Source organism: Anomaloglossus baeobatrachus, chromosome 1 (assembly GCF_048569485.1).
Source record: "Anomaloglossus baeobatrachus isolate aAnoBae1 chromosome 1, aAnoBae1.hap1, whole genome shotgun sequence".
NCBI classification, from domain to species: Eukaryota; Metazoa; Chordata; class Amphibia; order Anura; family Aromobatidae; genus Anomaloglossus; species Anomaloglossus baeobatrachus.
In genome coordinates, this window is record NC_134353.1 from 589,506,843 (window position 1) to 589,522,678 (window position 15,836).

The window sequence follows — 15,836 nt, forward strand, 5'->3', positions numbered from 1 at the left end:
GATTAAAGTGAAAGTTTTATTCAAGAGTGGGAATGTTGAAAGGCACTAGGGAACAAACTAACTGAGCCATAAGAGATCAAGGAAAGATGGAAAGAGCACACGGGCACCTGTAAAAGCATGACTTAGTGATACAAACTGAGACAGTAAATTATAGCAAACCAAACATCTTGAAAGACTAAAGGGTGCTTTACACGCTGCAACATTGTTAGCGATTGCTAGCGATGTCGAGAGCGATAGCACCTGCCCCCATCGTTCGTGCGACATTTGGTGCTCGCTGCCGTAGCGAACATTATCACTACGGCAGCATCACACGAACATACCTTGTCAACAACGTCGCTGTGACCGCTGAACAATCCCTCCTTCAAGGGGGAGGTGTGTTCAGCATCATAGCAACGTCACTGCAGCGTCACTAAGCGGCCGGCCAATAGAAGCGGAGGGGCGGAGATGAGCGGGACATAACATCCCGCTCACATGCTTCCTTCCTCATTGCCGGTGGACGCAGGTAAGGAGATGTTCGGCATTCCTGCAGTGTTACACATAGCGATGTGTGATGCCGCAGGAGCGACGAACAACATCGTACCTGTGGCAGCAGCGATATTAAGGAAAGTAGCGACGTGTCAACGATCACCATTTTTGAATGATTTTGCAGTCATTGATCGTCGCTCTTTGGTGTCACACGCTGCGATGTCGCTACCGGTGCCGGATGTGCATCACTAACGACGTGACCCCGACTATATATCGGTAGCGATATCGCAGCGTGTAAAGCACCCTTTAGTCATTGCTGCGATAAAACTTCTGTCAAAAAGCAAAGCATCTGCATATGACTATATTCCAATAGAGCTAATAAAGTCTGTTCTGATGCAGCTGTTGATGTTATCAAACCTTATTCTGATTCTGAAGAAGGGAGACACTATCAACTGTGGAAACTATGTGACTATTGTACTCATACCTCATGCCAGCAAAATACTATTGAAGATCCTACAAAGATTGCTACAGCCTTACTTTGACAAAGAGGTGCCAGAAGAACAAGCAGGATTCATAAAAGGCAGAGGAACAAGAGAGGAAATTGCTAATGATACGCCCTGACCAATCAAGGTCATCACAGTGTATTGTGCAATCTGCCCTTCTGCTCAGGATCCATCCTCTTTGGTTACGAATCCTGGTCCTTTGGTGTTGCTAACAACTTAGCCAATCAAAATCCTGGGAACACTTCCCACTTGAACCTACCAGACACACCATTGGGGGGTCTGAAGAGAATAGGGCTGCCCACATGGGGGGTTGGTGAGGAGAAAGTGAGGACAGTGACAGTTGAGAGTGGAGAGTTGACAGGGGAAGAGAGAGGAGGTGAAGTGGCTCTTGTGAGGAGAGGCCACGGAGGTGAGCTCCTGTGTACCAGGTGGCAGACATTGGTCTGGGCCTGGTAGAAGTTGGAACCCGGTCGCAGGGGACAGTGTAAAGGGGCACGGACTGCAGAAGAGGGCAGCCGGCGGCCTTGAGCTATCACCGGGCAGGGGCCAGGGCACGACGGGTTAAGTAGCTTCACGCATTCCGGTAATTTACCCGACGGGTATGAAGACTTCATGTGTCAACCTCAACCCGCTCCAAAATTGGGGTACTAGCGCACCGATGGGATAGGACTTTCCCACTACAGTCCAAAGAAATCCTACGCGTGAACCCTGAGAGCAATCTCACTCCATTAGCCATACGGGTGAGTGGGACCTGGAGAGTTTCATACCAACGGGTCCAATCGAGTTTGAAGTGCCAAGGACAGGGCCACAAACCAACCGCAACACCAAGGGCACGGATCCAGATGTGCTCCCCGCAGGCTGCAGTGGTGCTCAGAATTCTGGTTTACAAGCTGTCGGTGTTGTTAATTTGGGACTGAGTGAGTACATTGGAAACCCCTGTTCCTATACCCCCATGTCACCCAAACACCGTCCATCATCAACGGGCCCCAGGACACAAACCCCCTAACCACGGAGGGGTTAAATATCAGGCTGCCACACCATCATCACCGGGCTCCCAAATGGCAGGGGTGGTCCCTCACATTACCACGCACCGTGGATGGCGTAACGAACTTTCTAAAACCCCCCTGTGTATATCTCCCGCCCTTCTTTTAATCGAGAGGCCACGTGACCTCCGGGTCCGGAGACCCCTCGAGCCACCGTGGATCCAGATCCGAGCGGCAGCAGCCCGGCTGCTTGCACAGGGGTGGTACACTAACATTAGATTGATTAATGTGAGGGACCACTGCTGCCATTGGGGAGCCCGGTGATGATGGTGTGGCAGTTAGTCTTCCGGTACCTACCTTCACGCAACCTCAGATCCTCACAAGATCTCCTTCTCTGCTCCTCTCTTATCTCCTCTTCCCACAATCGCGTACAAGATTTCTCCCGTGCATCCCCCATACTCTGGAACGCTCCACCTCAGCACATCAGACTCTCCCCTACCGTGGAAAGCTTCAAGAGGAACCTCAAGACCCACCTCTTCCAACAAGCCTACAACCTACAATAGACCAATGCGCCAGTCCAGTAGACCAATGCGCCACCAGCTCTGTCCTCACCTATTGTACCCATTCCCTGTAGACTGTGAGCCCTCGCAGGCAGGGTCCTGTCTCCTCCTATACCAGTCTGTTTTGTACTGTTAATGATTGTTGTACGTATACCCTCTTTCACTTGTATAGCGCCATGGAATAAATGGCGCTATAATAATAAATAATAATAATAATAATAATAATGAAAAAGGCCAAAGAATACAACAAGAAGATCTATTTTTGCTTCATTAACTACAGCAAACTTTTTAACTGTGTTGATCGAAAAAACTTTGGAATGCTATGAAGGATATGGGTGTGCTTGCACATGTGCTGCAAGCCAGCCACCCTCCCCCCACATGTGCTGCAAGCCAGCCACCCTCCCCCCACATGTGCTGCAAGCCAGCCACCCTCCCCCCACATGTGCTGCAAGCCAGCCACCCTCTCCCTACATGTGCTGCAAGCCACCCTCCCCCTACATGTGCTGCAAGCCACCCTCCCCCCGGGGCCCCCCCTCCTCCATGTGCCATCTCTCTCTCCCATCAGACTCTGCCCCTTTCCCTGATCTGCTGCCTGCTCTCTCCCATTTTCCATCTACTGCCCCCTCTCACCCTCCTCGATCTGTTGCCTCTTTCATCTGCTGCCTCTTCTGTCTGCTGTGATCCTGCTGCCTAGATCCATCCTGTAAGGTAGGTATCCCCATCTCACCCCCCCAATCCTCTGCCGCTCCTTCATCCGCTGCGCCATTTCCCATCCATCCGCTGCGCCATTTCCCATCATCCATCCGCTGCGCCCTCTGCCGCTCCTCCACCCGCTGCGCCCTTTCCCATCTTCCATCCGCTGAGCCCTTTCTCATCTGCCGCCCCGCCCTCTCGCATCGCATTATCCAGTGCAGTTGCTCGCTTCCAGACTGCAGTGGATGATGCGATGCGAGACTCGTGCATTGCTCTCACGTTTGGCACTGGTCTTGGCAGGCGCTCATTTTTTTTTTTTTTTCTACTGATGTCTGTATTTTTTATTTCGCCAAACTAATTTTTTTTGTATGGGGGGGGTCTACATTCCAAAATGGGATCACATGTGGGGGAGCTCCATTGTTTAGGCACCTCAGGGGGTCTCCAAATGAAACATGGCGTCTGCTAATAATTCCAATCAATTTTACTGTGAAATGGTGCTCCTTCTCTTCTGAGCCCCGCCGTACGCCCAAACAATTGATTTCCACCACATATGAGGTATCGTCGTACTCAGGAGAAATTGCACAATACATTTTATGGTGCATTTTTTCCTGATACCCTTGTGGAAAAAAAAGCTACCTGTTTGAAAAAACAATTTTGTGGTAAAAAAAATAAAATATTTTCACGGCTGAACATTACAAACGTTTGTGAAGCCTCCAGGGGTTCAAAGTGCTCCCTAAACAGCTAGATAAATTCCATGAGGGGTCTAGTTTCCAAAATGGGGTCAATTGTGGGGGAGCTCCATTGTTTAGGCACTTCAGGGGGGTCTCCAAACGCAACATGGCGTCCGCTAATAATTCCAACCAATTTTGCTGTGAAATGGCGCTCCTTGCCTTCCGAGTCCTGCCGTGTCCCCAAACATTTGATTTCCACCACATATGGGGTATCTGCGTACTCAGGAGAAAATGCACAATACATTTTATGGTGCATTTTTTCCTGATACCCTTGTGATAAAAAAAGCTACCTGGTTGAAGCAACAGTTTTTTGTTAAAAAAACTTTTTTTCTTTTCACGGCTCAACGTTATAAACTTCTGTGAAGCCCCCAGGGGTTCAAAGTGCATATCAAACATCTAGAAAAAATATTTGAGGGCTCTAGTTTCCAAAATGGGGTCACTTATGGGGGAGCTCCATTGTTTAGGCACCTCGGGGAGTCTTCAAACCCGACATGGCGTCCGCTAATGAGTGCAGCTAATTTTGCACTCAAAAATTCAAATGGCGCTCCTTGCCTTCCGAGTCCTGCTGTGTGCCCAAACATTTGATTTCCACCACATATGGGGTATCTGCGTACTCAGGAGAAAATGCACAATACATTTTATGGTGCATTTTTTCCTGATACCCTTGTGATAAAAAAAGCTACGTGGTTGAAGCAACCGTTTTGTGGTAAAAAAATTTTTTTTTCTTTTCATGGCTCAACGTTATAAACTTGTGTGAAGCCCCCAGGGGTTCAAAGTGCACATCAAACATCTAGAAAAAATATTTGAGGGCTCTAGTTTCCAAAATGGGGTCACTTATGGGGGAGCTCCATTGTTTAGGCACCTCGGGGAGTCTTCAAACCCGACATGGCGTCCGCTAATGAGTGCAGCTAATTTTGCACTCAAAAATTCAAATGGCGCTCCTTGCCTTCCGAGTCCTGCTGTGTGCCCAAACATTTGATTTCCACCACATATGGGGTATCTGCGTACTCAGGAGAAAATGCACGATACATTTTATGATGCATTTTTCCTGATACCCTTGTGAAAATACTAATTTTTATGGCTAAAGTAACATTTTTGTGTTAAAAAAGTAAAATTTTCATTTTTTCGTCTACATTGCTTTGGTTGCTGTGAAGCTCCTAAAGGGTTAATAAACTTCTTGGATGTGGTTTTGAGCAGAGTGAGGGGTGCAGATTTTAGAATTCGGTCACTTTTGGGTATTTTCTGTCGCCTAGGTTTCTCAAATCACTCCAAATGTGATGTGGTACCTAAAAAATTTTTTTTGTAAATTTTGTTGGAAAAATGAGAAATTGGTGATGAACTTTGAACCCTTCTAACTTCCTAACGGAATTTTTTTTTTTTTCAAAAATTGCGCTGGTGTAAAGTAGACATGTGAGAAATGTTATTTAGTAACTTTTTTGTGTGACATATCTCTCAGATTTATGGGCATAAAATTTCAAATTTTGAAAATTGCAAAATTTTCAAAATTTTCGCCAAATTTCCGAAATTTTCACAAATAAACGCAAAACATATCGGCCTAAATTTACCACTGACATGAAGTACAATATGTCACGAAAAAACAATCTCAGAATCGCCAGGATCCGTTGAAGTGTTCCAGAGTTATAACCTGTCAAAGTGACACTGGTCAAAATTGCAAAAAATGGCCGGGTCTTTAAGGTGAAAACAGGCTGGGGGCTGAAGGGGTTAAATACACTAAATTCCTTTGTTTATCATGTGATCAGGACAGACGTTTTTTCTTTGTATGCACTGGAAGGAAACAATGGAGATTTCTATTAAATAGCACTGTTATAATTCTAATTGTCTATAAATATAGCAAATGCTATATAGCAAAAGCTCGGAGGACTTGATACAGGCGGTATATTTCAAAAATACAATAAGAATATAATCTTGTTTAACTCTGAAAATACCACTTTAATAATTTAAATCACAATTTATCGGGGTATTCGAGTCTAGGTAGCAATTTGGCATCACTTTATCAGGTGGGTATAAACCTCAATATCTCCAAATTGTTACTGTTATATAATATATATGTTACATTGTTTGTGCTCATTACTTTCATTCTTGCCATAGCTGTTGATGGGGCTGCCTAGTGGAAGCATTCCAAGGAAGATAGTACCAAGAGATGAACAGGCAACTTCAATGAATTATGGTGTGCTTAGTGAGTTTGGGGTAAGGAAAAGATCTGACTTGTATAACCATTTCACTTTGAGGAACTCATGTCTAGAGATGAGCGAACCTGAAGTTCGATGTTCGGAGTTTGGTTTTGTAACTGACTACCAAAAAAACAAAGTTCGGGTTTGAAGTTTGCGTGAGTTACGAGTGCAAACCACTCAAGTGAGCATCGCTGTGCTTGGGTGTGAGTGATGCTCAGCCCTGTGCGAGCCGCTTGCAGTGTTTGAACAACTCACACTGGGGTAAAATCAGTGTGATCAGAGCAATATGCACACACAAAAATTAAATTGTAAAACCCTGCCCACCCTTCCCCGGAAGTGTCCTGTTTATGGCTGAAAGCATGTGGGTGAAGACACAAACTGCCCAATTACTGACTTCCATTGAGGTTTGGATCAAGTCGGGGTCAAAAACCAAACTTTTTTTAAGGTTCGACTGTACCTGCCGAACCGAACTTACAAAGGTCCGCTCATCTTTACTCGCGTCCTCCATTTGTCACTTTCCCCTGCGCTGTTTCCATGGTTTCTTACTACATCCAGCAATCAGCTCATATTCTGATAAAGGCCAGTTATATGTGACATAAAAATCAAAAATGCATTTTTATTTTTTTTGCTATTAAAATCTTTCTATTATTTTTTTTTACAATTTGAGTGCCAAGGTTATTTTGTAACAATATATGGACTGGACCCCTACTCGAGCACCATACTTCAGTTACAAGCGGAGTGGCATATTTATTTTCCAGACATCCATCATGTGGCATTTTACGGCTGAGTTTTTTGACAACCCCTGATTGACCCCTGAAATGCTCATCTCACCTCATGGTAGAAGTGTTTCTGATTAGATACATCATTTTTTCTGTACTGGTATTTCAGTGTCAGTACTACAATATTAAATATATATTAAACTAGTATTTGTGCTGCAATTTAGTATAGTATATTAACTATTATCCTTGTTTTAATTTTACGTTTATGTAGTTGTAGCATCCCTGAGACCCTCACAGCACTACCGGGAACTGCATCCTCTTGGGGATGCAGGACCTACCCCTTGGGACCTGGAGTAGCAGTGCCGATCCAATCAAAACACGACCAAAATCCTAGTTCTTCACTCCACACTGGGCATAGAGGGTTAACCATGTAAGGGGATGGTCGCCATGGGAACGAATCCCTGGGTATAGCCAGCCTGGTGGGAGGGGTCAGTCGGTAGTGAGTAGGGAGTCAAGTAGCACACAGGAGAGGTGTGCGGATGCACCTGAACTGGGTCCGTGTAACGGTGACCCCGGGGGCACAGGAGAGAGGTTGCCAGGACAATTACCGGAGATACCGCTGGGACCGGAGCATGCACGGGGCACAGGGCCCTAGGTCAAGTGTCAGTTTCAAACGGTTTGATAAACACCTGCCCGGTGAGGACACCTTCATGGACTTCACCGAACCAAATAATCCAGGGGCATCAGCAGTAAACTAGGATCGGGGTTCGGACACTTACCTCCCCGCATGGTCCACACTGCTCACCATACAGAGAAGGAGACTGTACCCCAAAGGGACAGTCAGGGTCCCAAAATGCTCCATGCTATGGGGATCCAATCAACTGAGATTGGCGTAAACAGAGCAACCTGGGTCACTACATTGGCACTGGTCCTCCAAGGGACATCTCCCAAGCACAACCCTACTTGTCACATGACAAAAACATTAACCTCCCCTGTAAATACCCCCATTACAAAAGGGGCCCAGGGCACGGAACCGGGCAACAGCCACCAGAGTGATATTCCCATTTGTTACTGCCCGGGACCGAGTACCTCATATCCCTGGGTGCTACATAATAGTAATTTAAAGGCAATCACCTGTGTTTTAGCTTGTAATGTTTAATGGTTTTGTTCTGGACTTTTATATTGATTTTCGATCCATAGAATAGGTCATTAATATCTAATCAGTGGGGTTGCGATACCTAACACCCCCAACAATCAGCTATCTCCGATGCCGGCAGTTGCCTGAAGCACTCAGTTGCTAAGGTCCACAGCACAGCTCCGTCAACTGTACAGTGGCCAAGGATTGGTACTGCACATACGCCCCCTATTCAAATATAAAAGTCCCAGACAACCACTTTAGCAAAAGAGTTAGCTATTCTGGCATGTGGAATTTATAGTCAAAGATGACATTTGTAATATATTTGGTGCTAGCTTTCAGTGGAACAAAACATTTTCTATGCTTTATTTAACTTTTTGTATTTGGCCTACAAGACATTGAGGATGCACACTCAATATTCCTCTAACAGATTATGAATTTGCATTATTGATGGTGTAAAAACACAACACACTGGTTCACGTCATCCAATGTGTGACTTAACATGAGGTCAGACCTGTACAGCAAACTGCATTAAAATAAGCTTTATTTTTTCCAGGGGGCTTTAAAATATTCACTACTTTTCTATGGGTATTATAATAATCAAAGAACAATGGGACCCCTGCAATACCGACTCCCATTGGCATACTTTTTGTGTGGTGTCGGTGTCTTTGGTTACAGCCTAATAGTTGTAATAAGAACGTAAGTATCTGGTTGCTTTTTGGTTGACAATAATAATAATAATAATAATAATAATGTATAGAATCATGTATTTAATTTTATTATACTCATATGTTCAGTTATCAAGAGGAACATTTTAGACATATATTTACAGAACTAATTTTTGTGAAAAAATTATCACTATTTTTACAAGAAATTTCATATTCCTAAATGCTGTAGAACATATTGTTTTCTTGGCGTTATAGTAGGACTTGTTGTGCATGAACTAAACTTAGTCAATAATGAACATAATGGCGTTTATCTATTTATTTATTTTATTTATTTATTTTACTTGCCATTTTTTGAGAATGGATATTGAGGATATTTCCAAAAGAGGTCTACCAGCAATGCACCATGGGAAGTTGTGCTTTTTTTTTATCTCACGCACCTAAATAGCACATACCCTCAACCTATGGGAGTTGACTCCCATATGCATATGATAGTACATACAAGTCTCGTCATAACACCCCAACATAAATACTTGAAAATAGACCACAGACTTACTGTATATCCCTTAACTACTACATACCACTGGCTGAATTTCCTTAAACTAATATGGTCCCAATGTCAGGCCCCTTAAATAAATATGTAATACTGATCAGACACAATATAAATTAAATTGAGAACATACATCAGAAACTTTAAACAAATACGTATCTCATATCAGACCCAGATACAGAATCAAGATCAGACCATAAAATAAATATAACCCCCCACAACCAAAAACTGGGACCCATGACTGAACCATTTAAATCGAAACAAAACATCCTTTTTCCAATTAGAAATTCAGCCTCCATAGTAAACTTACAGTTAGGTCCAGAAATATTTGGACAGTGACACAATTTTCGCGAGTTGGGCTCTGCATGCCACCACATTGGATTTGAAATGAAACCGCTACAACAGGATTCAAGTGCAGATTGTAACGTTTAATTTGAAGGTTTGAACAAAAATATCTGATAGAAATTGTAGGAATTGTACACATTTCTTTACAAACACTCCACATTTTAGGAGGTCAAAAGTAATTGGACAAATAAACCAAACCCAAACAAAATATTTTTATTTTCAATATTTTGTTGCAAATCCTTTGGAGGCAATCACTGCCTTAAGTCTAGAACCCATGGACATCACGAAATGCTGGGTTTCCTCCTTCTTAATGCTTTGCCAGGCCTTTACAGCCGCAGCCTTCAGGTCTTGCTTGTTTGTGGGTCTTTCCGTCTTAAGTCTGGATTTGAGCAAGTGAAATGCATGCTCAATTGGGTTAAGATCTGGTGATTGACTTGGCCATTGCAGAATGTTCCACTTTTTTGCACTCATGAACTCCTGGGTAGCTTTGGCTGTATGCTTGGGGTCATTGTCCATCTGTACTATGAAGCGCCGTCCGATCAACTTTGCGGCATTTGGCTGAATCTGGGCTGAAAGTATATCCTGGTACACTTCAGAATTCATCCGGCTACTCTTGTCTGCTGTTATGTCATCAATAAACACAAGTGACCCAGTGCCATTGAAAGCCATGCATGCCCATGCCATCACGTTGCCTCCACCATGTTTTACAGAGGATGTGGTGTGCCTTGGATCATGTGCCGTTCCCTTTCTTCTCCAAACTTTTTTCTTCCCATCATTCTGGTACAGGTTGATCTTTGTCTCATCTGTCCATAGAATACTTTTCCAGAACTGAGCTGGCTTCATGAGGTGTTTTTCAGCAAATTTAACTCTGGCCTGTCTATTTTTGTAATTGATGAATGGTTTGCATCTAGATGTGAACCCTTTGTATTTACTTTCATGGAGTCTTCTCTTTACTGTTGACTTAGAGACAGATACACCTACTTCACTGAGTGTGTTCTGGACTTCAGTTGATGTTGTGAACGGGTTCTTCTTCACCAAAGAAAGTATGCGGCGATCATCCACCACTGTTGTCATCCGTGGACGCCCAGGCCTTTTTGAGTTCCCAAGCTCACCAGTCAATTCCGTTTTTCTCAGAATGTACCCGACTGTTGATTTTGCTACTCCAAGCATGTCTGCTATCTCTCTGATGGATTTTTTCTTTTTTTTCAGCCTCAGGATGTTCTGCTTCACCTCAATTGAGAGTTCCTTAGACCGCATGTTGTCTGGTCACAGCAAACGCTTCCAAATGCAAAACCAAACACCTGCAATCAACCCCAGACCTTTTAACTACTTCATTGATTACAAGTTAACGAGGGAGACGCCTTCAGAGTTAATTGCAGCCCTTAGAGTCCCTTGTCCAATTACTTTTGGTCCCTTGAAAAAGAGGAGGCTATGCATTACAGAGCTATGATTCCTAAACCCTTTCTCCGATTTGGATGTGAAAACTCTCATATTGCAGCTGGGAGTGTGCACTTTCAGCCCATATTATATATATAATTGTATTTCTGAACATGTTTTTGTAAACAGCTAAAATAACAAAACTTGTGTCACTGTCCAAATATTTATGGCCCTGACTGTAGATTCTTTTTGACCTGTAAGTAGATACAAACCTCCCAGAGATCCTAAACTAATAGACATCAATGAACTCTTCAAAAAGTGCAGAACCCAGCCCAGACCCACTAAATAGATCCAAACTTCGGACATCCCCTTGATTCAGACATTATGATACTACTCTCACTCCACCCTTATACTGACCACATATGAGACTCCCACTTATACAGACATCAGAACAGATTACCCTTTAAACAGGCCCCAGACAGCCCCTTATATAATCTTAGACAGATAGCCCTCCTGCTTCCTGCACTTTAGCATCAGGGCGTGGTTTGTGGTGGGTACCTAGGAAGGAAGAAAAGAATGTGTAGGAATTAGTACAATTTAAAGATATTGCGATTCAAAAATTCCCCCTTCTGTCAGGAGTCACTTGGATATTCTTGGAGCGTGTGCAATCACTAATCTCCATTTTTCAAGAAAACTCACTTTATTCAGGGAGCTCCTTACTCAGCGTACTGATCAGGGGTCCAACTATTCGAATCCCAGGCAATAATCTGTGAATGTTAGGTAAGAACTGCTTCCATGGATATATTTCCAAGGTAAAGTAGTACAAGTGCTCTTTAAAATCAATTGTAACCATGAATATATGATTACATTGCACCCTCTGGGAGTAATAGAAACTCCTTACAATCTTTCTCCTATTTCTTTTATAGTGGGGGTAGTGATGGGCGAACCCCCCATGTTCGGGATCCGGAGACTCGCCTGTACATTTTGTAAAGTTCGCCTTCGGTGTCGGAGATAATGCAAACTTGCATCCGGACCACGAACTTGGACTTTACAGTTATGTGATGGGGTGGGGAAACTGTAAAATAAAGAATATGGTTAATAATAAACATTGTCATTATACTTACTGTTCCTGTAGACTCTGTCTCCTGGCCGCTTCTGCTTCCTGGTTCAATCATTGCTGTGCCCCCGGGTAACCACCATTGACTACAGGACCTTCTGTACCGCCCCGTGCTCGGCAGCCGAGCCGCTCAGATCCGGACCTTCAGTGGCTGGCTCGAGGGTCTCCGGACCCGGGGGTCTCGCGGTCACATCAACTAAAAGGGGGGTTGTGGTTTGGGGATGCAGATGTACGGCCGGAGTCGTGTTAAGTTTGTGACACCACCCACTGGATGTGGTGAAGGTGGACACCACCGCTGCAGTTACGGGGCACCCGGGGGAGATGCTCGGCAGCAAGTTGTTAACCCCTCCGTGGGCAGGGATGGTGGCCCCAGGACCCATTGGGAGTGTTTGGTGGGGCAGGGAGATGGGCGACCGGAGGGTGCTAATGTACTCACTATTAGTAAACACACGAGTCTCTGGTAAACCAAGGTGATGGTGGTCGGTGCCTGCAGCCGGCTGCAGTCTGGCCCCCACCCGGCTGGTGGTCTCTGTCTTTCTCCCGCACCTGTGTTGGATGGTGGACTGCCTGTGCTTGCAACTTCAGGAGTCCGCTCCCAGCTTGTGGTCGCCTAAGGAGCCCTTTGCCCGCAGACGCTGTCCCGTGGGATCTCTGAGCCGTGGCGGTGGCTGCTTATCCCCCTCATTGGGCTGTTGCCTTCAGTCAGGACTTTTGGTGGGACAGGACCTCTAGTCCTGGCCGCAATCAGTTAATTAGCTAGCCCCCAGTAGCTTCTGGACATAACTTCAGGGTCTGAGTACCCCCCTTTGTGCTCCGGTTTCTGACTCGGTTCCCCAGGTCGGTACCGGCGGGCTACAACCCTGTCCCAGTCCACCTCGGTTCCACCGAGCCGTCTTCCCGGGCTCCTGCAGATGGAGACCGCCGTTTGTCTCCTAGCCAAAGGTACCAGGGCTATTACCCCAGCACCTGCTCAAATTTGGTTTTCTCCTCTGCTGGAGCTGCACACAGCTCCAGCCCACATACCTCTCCAACTTGAACTCTGAAACTGTTCTGTTTACTTTCCCGCCTCCGACTCTCTGAGCACCACGGTGGGCATCTTCCAACCACCTGGTTCCGCCCCCTGGTGTGTCCATCAAGCCCTGAGGGGGGTGACTAGGGTTTAAACGTTTGGCTGTGTGTTACCTATGAGGGACAGGTGTAATGCAGGGCCCTATTTGTGACTACCTGGCCCGGCCAGGGCATCAAACTTCCATGACGTCATAGCTATTACAGACTGGTCACATGGCTATGACATCATGGAAGGTCCTGTAGTCAGTGGTAGTTACCAGGGGCACATCTGACCGGCCTCAGCTATGCAGTTTGGTGAAGTCTCTGACAGCTCTCAACTGAGTCTGTGTGAGCAGACCTGTGTTTGTCTCCTCGCACAGATGTAGCAGAGCTGACGATGCTCGCCCGCCTTTGGTCTATGTCAGAGGGGTTTTTTTGAGTAATAAAAATGAAGTCCTAAATGTCTTCTGTTTTATTTCTAATAAAATATTTTTTTCTCAGTGTTGCTGTTTTATTTTATTGTTAAAATAACAGCCAATCACAGACGCTGTCACAGAGTGGGCATCTGTGATTGGATGCTAGAGTAACCTGAAACCAGCTCATATATTCAAGCATCTAAAATGTATGGGCAGATTCAAGGTTACTCCAACAGCCAATCACAGATACCCATTCTGCATGATGTCTGTGATTGGCTGTTTGGTCCCTCACACATATAGTAGTCTAAAAATAAATAAAAAATTTAAAAAACTGACTTAGAGCTCCACGTTTTTTTTGATTCTCAGCGCAGATAAAGCAGACGGCTACAGGATGCCACCCCCATCTGCCTGGCTTTACTTTGGCTGGCAATGAAAATACAGGAATTCCATTTTTTTTTTTTTTTTAAATGATTTAAAAAAATAATTAAAAAAAAATGTGTGGGCTCCCACCATATTTTGATCGCCAGTCAGGTAAAACCAGGCAGCTGGGGGCTGGGATTCTTAGCGTCGTTAAGCCCAAGTGTTCTGGGCCCCCCACACTAAAAACCGCAGCCACCCCTGAAAATGGCACATTGTTTCTTAGCACTATATCCAGGTGCTTTACCCGGCTTGTCAAGTGGCCCTGATGGCGGTTTGATGCTGGGTAACAAAGAGGTTAATACCAGCTTTATATTCTCAGCTGGTACTAAGCCCAGAATTCATGGTTTCATGCCAAATTAGACATGGCCACCATGAATTTCTAGTAAACAGTAAAAAAAAACACAATACGTAGAATTTTTTTTTATTAGAAATAAAACAAAAAAAACATTTAGAGACTCCATCTTTATTTAAAAAAAAATACTTAGTCCTACGTAGTCCACAGGTAGAGCAATGTCAGCTCTGCTTCATCGCTTTGTACAGAGAAGCATCTATACACAGCGAGAAGCAGAGAGAGCAATGTCAGCTCTGCTTTATCGCTCTGCACAGACATATACAGAGAAAGAAGCAGGTAGAGCAATGTCAGCTCTGCTTCATCCCTCTGTACAGACAAGCATCTATACAGAGCGAGAAGCAGGCTGACACTGGTATGACTCCTGCAAGTCTTTCATTGCATCACCCCGCATGGCGTACACTCTCCTGACAAAAGCGCCTCTGCTGCATGGAAATACATGCAGTCGACCAGCACCTGTCTGGAGACTGTGTGCCATGTGGGGTGATGCGATGAGAAATTTGCACAGTGAAAGTCAAAGTTCAATTGAGTCCATAAACCATTGACTTAGGTGAACCCTGACGTCACCGCGAACACGGCCGAAAACAGCCGAAGACTGCCGAGTGACAGCAGTGCAGTGAATAGCATTGGAAGTTAATGATCGGATCCGGGAGCAGAAGCGGCCGGGAAACAGTGGCTGAGCATGTCTGCTGGACGCGTCGCGGGACCTGTAAGTATAATCATAATGTTTTTTAATAATGTTCTTGTTTTTAAAGCCCCTGGACCCAAACTGGACCCAAACTGGAACATGAGCTTCTCAGGAAAGCTTGTGTTTGGGATCGGTGCATGAACACTATGTGTTCGGTATGGACCCCGAACTTTACAGTTTGGGTTTGCCCATCACTAGTGGGGAGTTGTAAATGGAAGATTTCTAGATGAGGTAACCACTTTAATATACATTTCAATATACATACTTTTGACAATTACCATTAATTCATAGAATGGCCAAGAATATAAATGAAAGCACATCAGATGGGGATGATGACAACTTTACATTCAGCTGGAAAATTTTTACTAGTTGGGATTACCTTATTGGGAACCCTGAAACAGCCGACAACAAGTTTGTATCAATTACAACGAGCTTCAAGGTATCTAATGTTTTCTCTTAATTCTCATAGATACAGATTATTTACCAATTTTGCTTGTGACTGTGACATGTTATTGTGTCTTCATTGTGCTTTATTGCCACTATTTTGGCAAAATTTTGACAAAAGCAAGGCTTTGGGCACAAAGTTGAAGTACAGTTGTTATACACAATGTAAAAAACAATAGATTTATCTTGCCATCAGGAATCTATTGTGGATGAACAGGAAAACACAAAGGAAGAAAATATTCATCTCCGGAGGTTTCTAATTGTTCTGTCCAATGTAATGATCACCATTTGTCTTGGAGGAAGTGGATATCTAATTTATTTTGTTGTAAAGCGTTCACAGGAATTCAAAAAGCTGGATAACCCGAGCTGGTACCAGAATAACGAGGTACAACTAATTTTATGACTTCTTTCAGTAATACTTCTTTGCGAGCAATATA

General features: G+C 44.4%; 1 protein-coding gene across 1 annotated transcript in view; it reads left to right on the top strand.

The window, feature by feature from the left end:
• LOC142313841 (transmembrane channel-like protein 2-A) overlaps nt 1-15,836 on the top strand; it is an 87,513-nt gene that overhangs the window by 40,538 nt on the left and 31,139 nt on the right. The window contains exons 6-9 of the mRNA XM_075352430.1: nt 6,045-6,143; nt 8,538-8,680; nt 15,247-15,394; nt 15,596-15,784. Of these exons, the coding sequence (XP_075208545.1) occupies nt 6,045-6,143; nt 8,538-8,680; nt 15,247-15,394; nt 15,596-15,784 (579 nt within the window). The remainder of the gene's footprint in view (nt 1-6,044; nt 6,144-8,537; nt 8,681-15,246; nt 15,395-15,595; nt 15,785-15,836) is intronic.